Source organism: Lutzomyia longipalpis, chromosome 2 (assembly GCF_024334085.1).
Source record: "Lutzomyia longipalpis isolate SR_M1_2022 chromosome 2, ASM2433408v1".
Classification (NCBI taxonomy): Eukaryota; Metazoa; Arthropoda; class Insecta; order Diptera; family Psychodidae; genus Lutzomyia; species Lutzomyia longipalpis.
In genome coordinates, this window is record NC_074708.1 from 19,795,814 (window position 1) to 19,810,781 (window position 14,968).

At 36.6% G+C, this 14,968-nt stretch overlaps 2 protein-coding genes and 1 long non-coding RNA gene across 3 annotated transcripts; all 3 read right to left on the reverse strand.

Moving 5' to 3' along the window:
• Window positions 1–30: 30 nt before the first annotated feature.
• On the reverse strand, window positions 31–1,297 carry LOC129789432 (carbohydrate sulfotransferase 11). The gene has a single exon (XM_055826247.1). The coding sequence runs from the start codon at window positions 1,295–1,297 to the stop codon at window positions 317–319; it is 981 nt and encodes a 326-aa protein (XP_055682222.1). The 3' UTR covers window positions 31–316.
• On the reverse strand, window positions 31–5,518 carry LOC129789470 (U11/U12 small nuclear ribonucleoprotein 25 kDa protein-like). The gene is made up of 3 exons (XM_055826297.1): window positions 4,906–5,518; window positions 4,581–4,652; window positions 31–1,612 (listed from the first exon to the last, which is right to left on the reverse strand). The coding sequence occupies exons 1-3, from the start codon at window positions 5,098–5,100 to the stop codon at window positions 1,307–1,309; spliced, it is 573 nt and encodes a 190-aa protein (XP_055682272.1). The 5' UTR covers window positions 5,101–5,518; the 3' UTR covers window positions 31–1,306.
• A 3,144-nt stretch (window positions 5,519–8,662) lies between these two features.
• Window positions 8,663–9,883, reverse strand: LOC129789507 (uncharacterized). The gene is made up of 2 exons (XR_008750461.1): window positions 9,411–9,883; window positions 8,663–9,061 (listed from the first exon to the last, which is right to left on the reverse strand). It is a non-coding gene; the product is annotated as an uncharacterized LOC129789507 (long non-coding RNA).
• Between the last annotated feature and the right edge of the window lie 5,085 nt (window positions 9,884–14,968).

Consider the following 14,968-nt stretch of genomic DNA (forward strand, 5'->3'; position numbering starts at 1 on the left):
TACCTCTCTCTATGTAAATATCAAAAAATATTCCGGATAAATATTTTAATTTTGTTTTGTACTACAATTTGTATATTATCTTAAATATTTTTATATTGTATAAGATTTTCTTTATTATTTACAATTTAGGGAATTTTTACCAACTTCAAAATAAAAGAAATGGTATAAAAACATGTATTTTCAACAATTTTGATATCACAATTATTGAACTCTTCCACACACACACATAGTATAATTTCTGGATAAATGAACGTGTTGATCCTGTAATTCATTTTTTAAGTATATGGTTGTATTCAACCAAAGTCAATTTTCTAAGTCATCCCAATTCAAATCCTAATACATCATCTAGACTGTAGCCAAATAGCTTAAAGTCCTTCTCATAGAGTTGATAGAGACCCCTCAAGATCCCAATAGGCAGTGTATCAAAGTAAGTTCGCATCCGTTCACTCGTTCCAGATGTCCTCTGACCTGCAGGAAATGTCACCGTTCCATTTATGAGGTGTAGTGCCAACGCTGAATCCTCAATTAGTGTCTCATACTTTCCGATAACATTATACTTTACTAAGCAGGGATTGCATAGATTGGTAATGGGCTCCCAGTGCTCGTTAAATGACTGATTTCCTTGATAATTCATACTTAACTCCGGTGTAAGCAGGTACTGTGCAAATTCGCTGAATGTGACATCATTCCCGGTAGCGAGTGACAAGTTGCTGGCATTTGGGCGAAAATGCTTTATTATCTGGCGCCCAACACGAGCTTGAAAGTATTGAGCACTTGAAAGATTACCCTCTAATTTATTCCTGTAGGCCGAGAGTAAGCGTTCAAAGGGATGCCGAGTGATAATAAAGCGTGTATAATCGGCTAAAACTTGCGCCTTCTCCTCGTCTGGTAGAGCGCTGAATTTTACAAATATTCCTGGTGAGTGAGCTAATTTTGCGGGAATATCAAGTGGTTCAGTGCCATTCCAGGCATCTGTGAGTATCATTAGCACTCTTTTCCAATTTGTACATGCCACCTTAGGCACATAGCAATAGAGGAAGTTGTGTTTCTTATCCACAAGCAAATGCTCCATTTGTTGCTCCGTGAGATCATCGTTTGAGGGAACTTTTGCCCCATTGAGAGAGTCACACATCTTCTGCAGCATCTCCTGCCGCTGAATATTTTGCGCTTGAGTTAATTCCAAGCCATGTACATTAATTTTGAGATTATTGTTTGGTTCTAGCTGAGACATTACCCTCCGCATGCCATAAAGAAGCAGTATCAACCAAAAATGGTAACAATTTCGCATAAGAGCCATTGGTGGAGGTCAGTGTCGTGTGTACTTATCGCGTTTTCGCTTAACAAAGCGTAGTTCGTCCCTGTTTCCAATCCCGTAGGTGTCGAGCAGCTGATTATCGTCAGCTAATCTAATGCTGCCATAAGCCAGCATGTAAGTCCGCCAAATATACCTCCAAGAGATTTGTGTTTTATCCACCTCTTCTTGTGCCGCCACCCGAATTTCTTTTGGTAAATATGGATGACGTGCGCGCTTTATAGAGCGCAGTTGGTTGATACGGTAAGTTTTTTCGATAGCTTTCTTAAGATCACTAACCGTCGTTCCAGATTGCGGAATCTGTAAAAGCATACACAAAACTTTACTCAATCTTTCGTAAAGTCCATGAAAGTCTGTTTTATTTTTTTTTATATAATAAAAAATATGATATGAAATATGATTATGTGAAAATCACAAGAAAATAAGAATTATAATTATTCACAATTTACATAAAAAATAATTACTTAATAAATTAGTTTTTTTTAAACTTAAAAAAGTAAAGTTAAAATATGAAATAAAAGAAAGACGAAAAGTATATGAAAAGGAAAGGAATTCACCAAAATATGCAGAATTTGAAAGAATTTTCCTATTATACATATTCGTATTTAGTGTAGAAGGTGGCTAACACTTAATTGGGCCAAACGAGTAAAATACTGACTGAACAAAGGTGAGGAAGAGGTGCAAACACACCAAAGAAATAGTTTTAGGCAAGGTCCGACTAAAAACAGATTCAAATCAATCACGCGGAATTTCACTGGAAACGAAGCGATAAAGTGATTCGCAAAAAATGTGAAATTCTTGAGAAATTTTTCACTCTTTGCAATTCTAGAAGAAAATTTTACTATACTCCGGTCAGTCTGATAGAGCGATCTAGAGAGATTATAAAATGTGTTCTTGCTGACCATTAAAATTATATGATTTGTTTACACAACACATTTGCGATTTAAGTCGCACAGAGTAAATCACTCCACTAGAGCTGGCGTAGAAGGGAAAAAGTTTACGTAATTGTGGAAATTATTATGTTAAGAAGTTCCTTTGTGCTATCATATAAATAAACAAAAAAAGGGGGGTATGCGCGAGGCAAATATTTTCTCATGTAAACCAGGTGATGTCATCAAGGTACGAATGATTGAGAGAAACGTGTGTTCAGATAATACATCGTAAAAAAGTGGAAAATTTGACTTTAATCCTCTGGGTATTTAAGTAGCAATAAATTTGTGATTACCTCATTAATACACTGCAATCGGTGTAGTATTTTCAAACAAATAGAGCTCTATAATCGTTCCAATGTAATTTCCTTATCAAAATTGTTTCCAAAAAAAATAGAAATCTAACACACAAAAAGGTGGACTTTTCAGACGAGCAGCTCAACAGAAACTGGTGAGTCTTTTGGGTGTAATCATTACTCACTAATGAACAGAAACAACACCATACCCACACCAAGGTCGTAACTCTATAGAGACTGGGATAGTCATCTGTGATTTTTTTTCACTCAGAATCATCATTGAATTTGTAGCTTTAGCATTAATTACTCAGAGGATATGCACAGACTCAGTTTACATTAATTTCATGTGATGGGATTGAAAAATTCATGCTTTTTTTTTTCATATACCTATGCTATATACATAGATACATTTATCACTTCAAATGGTAGGTGCAAGTAGCAACAAAAAATATATTTAAAGCAAAATTCATGAGAAATAAGTTTACACGATACACGATTTTCTACGATACAGAAATTAAAAAAAAAAGTTAACCCATTTTTGTCGGCATCTAGAAGCAATGAAACTTTCAGGAATGATAAATCTCAACTAAAGAAATATTTGAAAATCAACCAGGATTTTTTGGTCACGCCGCAGTTTCAATTTGTGCAGTTTCAATGCTCTAGCGATTACAATTTTTAAGGTATCAACTTGAATTAAAATGAAATGAAATTTTTGAGCCCTCGCATTCTTTGGTGGCAGAAGTTTTCAAATATCTCATACTAATCAAAAGCTAGTAGCTTGTAAAATCATGCCCTAATTTTTTGGCCAAACTGTAGAAGTATAATGGAAGTTATGTAGCTAGAAAAGGATTCTGATTACATTTTTGCCTGTATCTTAAACGATTGCATAGTATAATCTATATAATAAAGAAAGGATTTCGTTCCTGTACAGCTATGCATTTCTACACCGTTGGTCCGATCGTGATGAAATTTGGTACAGAGACTACTGATACCAGGCGGTTTTTACCAACGACATTCATTTTCCCCCCAAAGCCCCCCTTCACATAGCCCTCATATAAAATTCATGCTTTTTTGACTACTTTTTGAATTTGGCGCCATAAATGTTGTGTGAAATTCACTTTTTCTCTTTGAAATATCTGTTGGAGATTTTGCATGGCCCATCTATATAATAAAGAAAGGATTTCGTTCCTGTACAGCTATGCATTTCTACACCGTTGATCCGATCGTGATGAAATTTGGTACAGAGACTACTGATACCAGGCGATTTTTACTAACGAATAATTTTTCTATTGGACCTTTTTCATCTCAATTATTTTCTCCATCTAAAATTTGCGCGAAGCGCAACAAATCCCCGCGAAGCGGGGCGAGGTAAATTGGAGCGAAGCGACAATTTACCTCGTTGACAATATAACTGTGCATTCAACTTTTTTCAGCACTGATATATGGACTTAAGGAGCTGTCACACCTAGGCTTACGCTAATTAAATTTTACATGTAAAAATGAATGAAAACAGCATCTTCGTGAAAATTATCTACATAATTGGATGAATTCCGAACATCCAGAAATAAATTAGCAAAAAAAAAACAGAATCTTGTCTCTCCGTACTCAGGGAAAGATCAGAAAAGAAGAAGCTGTTTTAAGCATTTGGAACCTTCTCAGATTCATTACTTATAGTTTATAAAAATTATCAAACAACTTAAAAAAAAATAAAATCATCGAAAGAATCACAGCTAAAAGGATAAGTACCTATTAATTGCTAATATTGTGCTTAAAACAGCAAAATGTGGCACAAGATCAAAATTAGGAAAAATAATACGTTATGTACGACATAACCTATGGTCAGCCAGACAGCAGACACAGGAAATACTCAATTTTACGTGTATTGCATGCAATATGCATACAATTATCATACTTTTTTGTCCGATCTAATGATTTTTGGTATTGTGCAGATAATCAAAAGCACAGGTAAATGAACGGATTTCTATGATTTTTTTTTTCAAACATATGTTGGTTATACCAATTAAAAAGTCTTTAATTACTCACCGCAATCTTGAACGGTGGAAGAGCTTCTCGCGTCACAAGTACTGTAATCGACTGACCCCTGATAAGACTAATCTGGAAGGTAAGAAAATGATTAATTAGCGGTTTGATGCAAATTGATGGCGGCAACGTTGGAGGTTTGACCACAGCAGCGCGTTTGGGAAGTTTCCATTGTCTACTGCATATTTCCATTGCCTTACTGAATTTTATTCGTGCCACTTTATGCATTTTGTGACGTGCTTTCTCTTCTCTCTCTTTCTCAACATAACATTAAGTTTTCAACCCACAAATTGTACAAAGCAGTTAAATATTTGGGTTTATCTCTCACCTGTGATTCCACTTCCTCCAGTGTGACGTCAAATGGTACGTCCCGGAGATGATGTTCACTGCTTAAGATTTCACGCAATTTGTTCTCGGTTATAGATTTTAGAAGTTCATGTTGCCTTTTCACCTTATAGCTATTTGTCACATATTGTTCTTCAACCTCTGCACTCTGTGAGCTAGGTGGGCTATCGTTTTTCATAATAATTTATTGTCCAAGAGATAGTTGAAGAGGAGAACAAACGATCATCTTAATTACAACCAAGTAACGCACACAACACCGAGAAGAAGATATTGTAAATATTTTGGCGGTATTCTGGGATAAATATAAAGATCAAAATAAAGAAAAAAACCAAGATTTGGTATTCTAGTTTAAAATTCCAAGAAATTTTCAGGATAATCTTGGAAATTCAAAATATTTCAAGATTTGGTATTCTAAGATAGAGATTTACGGTCGAACCATAACCTAAAAATCTTGTTTCTTCATACAACTTCCAAGACTTTTAGTATTCTGAGATACGAATCAAAATCAAAATAAAGATTTACAAAATGAGTTGTCAAAAGAGACTTGGATAAAAATATTCCAAGATTCTGTATTCTACAATAGAGATTTACGGTCTTATTATAACGTAAATTGTCTTGGATTTATGTGAAATTCCAAGACGGTTTTGGAGTCCTTTGAAAAATTGGTTTTCAAATGAGATAAAGGCAAAGTAAATTCAGAATGGGAGATATGAAAACTCATGAACAAATAGGGAATGCAGATGCAAAATGACGGGTTTTTGCCGGATTTGTGTTCACTCCATCTTGCTAATGATAGAGTGACCTCCGGGTTGTACCAGGATTGTCGAATCTTGGACAAATAGGGGATGTTCGTGCAATTATTTTGGTTTTCACTAGAATTGTGGTCACTTCTCCTTTGCAATGGTGGAGTGACCTCCGGATTGGGGATCTCATCCCCGGATTGTCACATTCTGGACAATCCTGGTATGCTGGTGCAAAAATGTTTGTTTTTTGCCGGAATTATGGTCACTTCTCCTTTGTAATGATAAAGTGACCTCCAGATCGGGGATCTCATCCCAGGATTGTCACATCCTGGACAATCCTGAAATGCTGGTGCAAAATTGTGGGTTTTTCGCCGGAATTGTGGTCACTCCTGATTGGTAATGATGGAGTGACCTCCAGATTGAGAATCTCATCCCAGGATTATCAAGTCCTGGACAATTAGGGGATGCTGGTGCAAAATTGTGGGTTTTTCGCCGGATTTATGGTCACTTCCTATTAGTAATGTTGGAGTGACCACTACTCTGGCGAAAAACCCACAATTTTGCACCAGCATCCCCTAATTGTCCAGGACTTGATAATCCTGGGATGAGATTCTCAATCTGGAGGTCACTTCATCATTACCAATCAGGAGTGACCACAATTCCGGCGAAAAACCCACAATTTTGCACCAGCATCCCAGGATTGTCCAGGATGTGACAATCCGGAGATGAGATCCTCAATCCGGAGATCACTTTATCATTACCAATGAGAAGTGACCACTAATCCTGGAAAAAATTTAAAAAAATGCCCCAGAATCCTAGGATTGTCCAGGATATGACAATCCTGGGATGAGATCCTTAATCCGGAGGTCACTCCATCAATAGCAAGAAGAAGTGACCACGATTTCTAAGAAAAATTCAAAATTTTGCAGTAACATACCCATCATAATCTGGAGGCAGAAAGCACCTCTCCGACAATATTCATTCTATTCCCGGAGCAATAATGCCTGGGAATAATAGCCGAGATTATACAATCAGGGCTCCTGGATGTAATGGCAATAAGGAAGAAATTCCCATGAAGTGTTTAAATTTCGTTGAATTGTCATCCGAGAGCGAACGAGAAAGCGCAATAGAAAAAATTAATGCGCTAGAAAGAGATATCGCTAAAGTTTCTTTGGCGCGAAGCTGAAACCAAGAAACTGACAAGTAGGATAACGCAAATTTTGATTTTACTTTCCTGGATAATTCGTCGTAAAGTAGAATACCGACAGTCTTGGTCTTTATTTTGATTTTTATCTTGATCTTGAAAGGTGTCTCTATCCTAGAATACCACCCATTTATCTCATGTTGTTAGATTAAAGATTTTCTTTTAATTTTGATTATAAATTTAATTGAAGTGTGTTCTTAACATTTCCGGAATCCATAATTTTTTTTAATTTTTCGCTTTTGATAATTTTTGCTTCTGATTCAGCTTTTAATCCATAAGAAATGTTTTTTATATCAATTTTTTACAAGACAAAAAACAAGTCCACAACAAAAATTACATTAAACAACAACACATGTTTCCTCACACTGAACTAATGATTTTTTCTTTTTTGGAAGATATCCAGAGAAATTCTCATGGATATTCATTTTTCTCCACATGAACTAATTTTGAGTTTAATCTATTATTTTAATTTAATTTAATAATGAAGAGATAATTGAATTTTGTAGGGAACAAAATATTTTTCCATCCTGTCTTGCTCGGGTGTATTTTATTTAAGAAAAAAACCACATAAAATTTTTCCAAATTATCTTTTCTGTCTGTTTTGCTCATTGGAAATCATGGAATTCTCTGCTGAAAATGTTTGTGAGTACTCTATGTGGGTTTGTTATAGGGCACTGCAGTGCTGAAACACGTCAATGCATATGCTGCGCAGCAAAGCCCAGATTCCAGAATCCTAAATTTTAGAATCGTTGAGTATATAATAAACGAGATGGCATGAGAAAAATACTTTCCTCTCGCTCTGCTATTTTGTGTAGGTGAGCTTTTTTTGATGTGTGTGTGAAATGTTTGTTTGTAGTTGTGCGGAAAAATTTTAAAATATTTATTTTTCCAGGAAAAACTCATTTTTGGGGGCGCCAAAAGTTGGCGTGTGGCTCAGGGGGGCCCAAAGTACGTTCAGTAAAAATTTGGGGGCGCAACTCCCCGGATTTTTTTGTGGAATTTGCACGACCTTTTTTTGGCGCGGATTTTGAGTTTTGAACTGGGGACGCCAAACGACGCGGCGTCGCTTCCTGGTCAGAAAAAACGTAATTGCACTGGGAAATTCGGCGGAAAACGCGATAAAACTGCGAAAAACTAATTGTGGGAAGGAGACAATATCAGTGACGTGCACCATCTCATTTTCTCCTTAACCAACAGTGCCCAAACTTGCCAGGTGGCTGCTTTTGGAACTACAATGTGGGCGCCAAATTCAATAATCGCAAAAAATCCGTAAAACTTATTTGGGGGCGCTTCGAAGGGGGGCTCTGGAGGGGATTGAATACGGCCACTCGAAAGCGCCTGATATAGGGAGTCTCTGTACCAAATTTCACCGCGATCGGATCAACGGCGTAGAAATGCATAGCTGTACAGACACGAAATCCTTTATTATATACATAGAAGATATAGATATAGACCGCCCTATGATGTTGTTGTTCACCTTGCAGAGAAATAGTGGGCAGCTTACTAGATACTTCCACGTGTGGGCTATTTTACGGATAGGAGTGTATCAATCTCCTGATCCAACTGGTCAGCGCGCTTGCTGGGTTCTATATTCGAACCGGCGACCTTTGGATACGCTCTCAAGCGCTCTATCCACTGCACTTCAAGCCTACGGTGAGTTGAGTATACCTACCTATTTTCTTCTAGAAAAATAGTTTTTGGCGCCAGCATTCTTTCAAAGCTTTAAAAGAATTGAGGATAACGTTTTTAAAAGTCATTGTCAAAATGAACATTGAAATAAAAACAACCAGTACTGATTTCACCTAACCATTTCTTTTACTACGAAAAATGTTTAAAACTTTTACAGTATCAGTGGGTATATAAGATAAGAACTTGTGTAGTCATATTGCAAATAGGCATACATTACTGAAATTTACTTGTTGTCCAATCTGGAAGATGTATCCCTATCCATGTCCATAAGTGTATTTCGAGTGGTCAAATCGAATCGCACTTGTGGATTTTGTTGCAATTTCCGCTGTCAGAATACTCCCGCACAACCTTGATATTAACCACGTGCGCGCAAAATGTTAGGTGGAACGGTGAGTTCTGTGCTATTATTTTGTAGACGCCTCTAGGTTGAGCGAGTGGTCAAAATCGGTCAACTCAGAGGCAGATGTACTTCATAAAACAGCAAAAGTTTGCTGATTCTTTTTCTGCAAATAAAATAAATATAGTTAAGGCATTCGAATTGCTTTATGGGCTAAGGTTATTAAACTTGAGCCAAATTGAGCTAACTTAAGAATATTTTAAAGTTATTCTATTACTTTTTTTTGATTATATTTAGTAAAATGAATCACCATATGCACAAGAAAATTATTAGAGACCCAAGCTCATACGATTGAGGTTGTACTTTCAAGGAAGCTAAACTTGTGGCTCATCACAAACAATTCTCGAGTCTTATTTCTGAGCTTTTTCCAAACCCTTAAGTGACTTTTTTGTCCCGCTCTCCCCTACTCTAAAATTTGAGTTAGGAAACAAGGAAATATTCACACTCATCTTAACCTTGTTCCATGGAACTATCAAAATAAGAAAAGAAGCGCCCCTATAATTCATTAACTATTATTTATATTGATATACAATTTTATAAAATCATCCTCGCTTAGCTCCTCTGTTGAACTCTTTTCACTCATGCTGACTGTTGAAGGTTAGAGGAGCTGAATCGAGGAGAAGCGGGGTATGACTGAATTGAATTTTCATTTAGACTTCTCTGTAGATGTGGCAATGTGACTCTATATACATAAAATTTGTAAATATCTACATAGAAGTAAGAGAGATTAAGAAATTATGCAATCGAGAGGAAGATAAATTAAAGCACGTAAATCACAAAAATAGAAATGGTCTGGGAATTGCGGCGATCTATTAATACACAAAAGGTCCCTGTTACTTTACAATATCACCCAAGTTTCTATCACTTAAATCTCACGTTCTATTATACAAAATGTCCTATTCAGTTAAATACTACAATATGGAAATATTCACTATCAAATTCAACTTGCCTTGCTACATTCTCCAGATTGGGCCTCCTCGTCATTTTATCATAATGCTTCGTGGTCATCATCCAACTGGGTGGACATAATTTAAAGATATTTTTGCCTATTTTTTCCTCTATTTCCTCTAATGCTTCTACTGCTGTCCTTCTGGCTAATTAATACGTAAATATGGGGATACTGGATGTCGTATAAGACAGTAATTGATTAAGTCTTAAGAATTAAGATTTAAACATTCTTGAGTGCGGTCCTTCTGGCACTATCGACGGCATGAGAAACTGTAGTTGAGATTAATTGCTGGTCTTTAGCTACAAGATAGGGGATATTAAAGAAAATTTTCCTCTGCAACGCTATGTACTTTATGCAGGATTTGCTTCTGCCCCACTTGCTGCGGAATTCACTTGTGTTGGGAGTGAATGCGTCCACACACCATGGAACTGGGATTTTAGGCAGCGACCGTTAAGATCAAGAAGTGTGTAGATTTTCAGCTGACAGCGTCGGACGACAAAAATAAATTTATTGGCGATGCTGCAACTCATCGCCATCCTCTTGGCCATAATTTCAATAACAAACACGCGACGCGTACCTCTATATGCGCCACTTGGCGGAATGGTGTTGTTCTCCCCAAAATCCAGGAGGCGGGATGAGAGTCGGATAAAATTTCGTTCATGGAACCGCATTTAGTTTTTTTTTTTATATAACAATTTATGGGAAAATTCTTTTGGGTTTTTCTACTTCTCCTTAGAATAATCATTTTATATCTTTATAGTTTGGATGTTTGTATGGATTTTTTCCTGCACCAATATCACTTTCCATATTCACAATCCTGAATGTGAATCATGAAAGATCCTCCAAAAAAAAAATGTATGATCTTGTTTGATCTTTGGGGCTTAATATATATGTATGAGAAAGCCAAAGGAGCTGTGTCACGTGCAGATTGCGTTTATTTTTCACACCGATGGCCACGAAAAGTGACGTCCAAGATTCACAAATACAAATCACAAAAGTCCACACTACTTGGATGCCCTGGCATGAGAAGTTGTCTCGCTGCCCGAAGGCAGCGATTGGCGCGTTGTCGGTGCCAGCACTACTTTGGTACTGCAACTGGCAAGAAATTCGCAAACACCAAACACTGGCGCCTCTCCAAAATCTCTGCATCGCGCGTTCTCAACGACATCGTCTAGTCAGAATCACGAGCAATTCGTCGGCCATGAGTCGGCTTGTATACCTCATCCTCATCTTTCTCATAATATAGGTACCAGTAGAAGCATCACACAATCCCAAATCCAAAATATTTTCTCTACGGGAAAGATGACACTTGCGAGTCTCCAATACACATCATGGGGAGCACACGCTCGAATGCACATCTCGCCTCTTGCCGCGTGCCTGGTGCTGAGCCACAAAATTCCTGGCAAATGCGAAACGATTGTGGTACGTCACTCTTGGCAAAATTTTAGCACCTATCTGGCGAGAGCCGCTGGCCAAGTCGGAAGTTAGTAGAGAGCGAAGAACTCACAATCAGCTGAACGATGTAAACATCTTCTTTCCATTTGCCAAATGCGGGAGTAGGTCTTCTTGATTATTTTTATTCCAATCTTCAGTTAGGAAATATCAGAAATCTACGCACCGCTAGGCTATATGTTGCCCATGCTGCCAAAACTTTTACACTCATTTCCGAGCATAGAAAGCATCAAAGTATATTACTGATCTTGCCCTAGTTCTGTACACATCGTATATAATAAAATTGGAACAAATAAGTTAAACCTTTTTAAGGATCTTAAAATTAAGATTTTATTTGTATATGTATTACGTATATTACGAATAAGGAAACATAAAAATATTTAACAATTATGTAGTTATTAAAGACATTAAAATGATAATCGTCAAAGAGGTAAAGAGTGAAATTTTTTTATTTGAATTAAAGTTGAAAAAATTAAATGAGAAATAGAGATATGTAGAGTCAATTGATTACAGTAGTGCTCAAGTAAAGCTTTACAACATTAGTGATTTTTTCTTTTAATTATTCAATATTTTTATTTTTATTTTTTAACTTTATTTTCAAATAGATTTTTTTTACTTCTATTTTATGGTAAATGTTTGTAGCAGTAATAAGACATATCTCTAAAATGGGGGTTAAGTACTTGAAGCCACCAGTGTATTATATGGGGCTGGTAATGCCTATAATAAACGATCCCTACTACACATGATACTATCGTGTAGTTCTCTGTGTAAACTCCCCTGCCCAGCCGTGTCTGTTGGGTTATATTCGGGGATGTGTTTAGAAAACAACTGGTGGCCGGCTCCACACACATTGTTAACAACATAATCGCTGCAATTTATGAATTCCTTAAATTACCAATTGCCAGACAAAATTAATAGGACGATTCGACTAAAAGTGAGCGTAGGACAGTGTGAAATACGGCAAGTAACATTTGACCAGACAATCGATTCATTCTTCTTCCCATGAATTTATGACAATTCAAAATCAAAATTTCTTACTTCTCATACTTACACACATATTACCTAAATAAGTTGTGAAAAGAGTCGTATCCATTAAATTTTAGAATAAATAATTGAAATTAAATCTAAAATTCTCTGAGCTAGAGAAAGACAAAAAAATGCCGTGACTTTTTAATTATCCGCAGGAACCTTGCTCGCAACATCAAATTTCTGAAATAAACTCTACATAGTTTATAACTAAAACCTAGATTGCTAGAAAGAAGTAGTGTGCATACAAAATAGAAAACTTAAATTCTCAATTACGAATTGATTTTTATATAATTATTTTGTAGTCTACGATTAGCTTGGGGATAGAACCAAGTACTGTAGGCGAGGGCTGCACAATATTTCAATGCTTGATATTATATATCATGTTAGCTACATGGTTGTGAGACTGTTATGAAAATCCTATAATAAATAAATTTACGCATAGCTCTTATTGCTATTATTTAACTTCCAATGCCATTGCTGGACCTATGTTGAAAGCTTCAAGACAATTTGTTCTTCTTTAAGACTTACAATCTAATGGAATTTTTGTAAGGGTGGGTACTTTCTGTACCCCCTACAGAAAGAATGTGTGCATGGCAATATTGTCAGAATTCTCTTCGATTCAGGAAAGAAGGAGAAGGTCGTACACATATTTCTAGAGAAGAAAAAAAATTCTGTGCAGTAAGATTCGGTAGTCATCCGAGTGGAGGACAGTTATGTATATGTTGAAAAGTCATTGCTACGTCTTCATCCTTTGCTGTAACTTCTTCTTTCCCCAATGTATTCATATGTATTTAAACTCACTTATGTTTCTTATTCTTCGGGAAATATTCCTTGGTTGTCGTTTCTTGTGTACATTGTTTTTCCAGGCGCTCCCTACCCGCTTCGACCATGCTTCTCTATTGTGTGTTTTGCTCTCTAACTATTTCTGTATGTGAATATGTTATTCATTCTGTCTTCCTCTCGTCGTCGAGGCGTCCTCGAGTCCTCGCGCCGGGGGGTTTACCCCCCCAAATTGCCACCATCCTCCTCAACTTGAAATCTGTAACGACTGTGTGTGGAGAACTATTTTTTGGAGCAGAAGACGGAACATTCAGTATGAGGAAAGAAGAGTTTAATGTGTGCTGGGCGAGACGAACAAGCAGAATCTCGGCCGCTTCAGTGTTGGAAGATTGTGTGGGATGATGCCACATATTCCAACTCCCCGGCCCATCTAGCCGTACAGAAAAAGACCATCTATCCACCCACCATAAAACATCCTCCCAAAGCCGACAGCCTGCCATAACTTGAATACTGGTACGTAGAGTGGATGCTGGTGTGAATGTGTTTTGAGGGTCGAGGATCGGAGGGTGTGAGCAAAAAGGTCGCGACTTGTGCCATTTGAAATACATATAATGCATACATACTACGCATATGGGGTGCTATGCATCCAGCTTTCATGGGGTTGGCGGGGCTGCCATGAATTATACTTTGTACTCGTCTCCAATTTGGCAAACATAACAAAATAGTATAAATTATACACAAGACTTCCTCCGCTTATCCAACATTGCGCATTTCTTTTTCCATATAAACAGTATTGCCGTACATCCCTTTTCTTCTTGCCATAGGCTTCGCAGTATTTATGGGGCTAAGTGAAGAAAATGTCGTAGGTGTAGACATAAAAAAAATGTCCTTCTGGAATTGTCCAAAACTTGAATAACTGCATGTTTGTTTTCATCGACCTCAATATTCTTTTTGTGTTCTCTTAAAACTTTTAAATGTACACATGAAGGTATCACGTTTTTAATTTTTGATTTGAACAAAAACTGATGTTCTTTATTTTACATTAATTCAGGACGCTATTACGGGTCAACACAACATATATTTTTCTTTAGATTCTTTTTTTTATAAGAAGTTATATACTGAGCAAATGTATAATATTCAAGGACCCCAAAAACTATCTTGAAAGGATGGCATAAAAAATTATGCAGAAGAATATTACTTGCTTAAAAAATAACAATGATTTAATTCATTGTCTAAAAGGTACCACGCAGCTACCAAACCTTCGAAATTTTTTAAATGTATTTTTTATTCGAAAATTATTCATAAAGTTCAATTAAGTTTTCTAATATCGATTGTAATCTTTAATTCCACTATGACTTCCGGTATACTTTCTTATGATGTGAGATATCCCTTTAGAATCCAATAGCTTTATCTACATAAAATTTGCTGGTCTGAATTTTTGGAGAACACAATATAGAACTTAGAGCAAAACATCATGGTAATTTACAGATTTAGTAGACCCATTGTGATAGTCATGAATGCTTGAGGATTGACTTAATGATGTGTATATGTAATTCTGTGTTACTCAATTACTCTTTGGTATTATGGTGGGTAATTTGGCAATAGGGCGGGAATGTACATACAAAAACCCCCAATAAAGCTGTATGTGCCTTTAATCTACAGTATTCAGGATATTCTTCCAGCTAATTCCACCCCCTAATGCTTGCGCGAGATAATACCAGTGTTGGATGCATTTTGCAATGGTGGAGACACAAATTTTATTTGAAATGCTTGTTATTTAAGTAGGAACAAATTAGCTCGTTT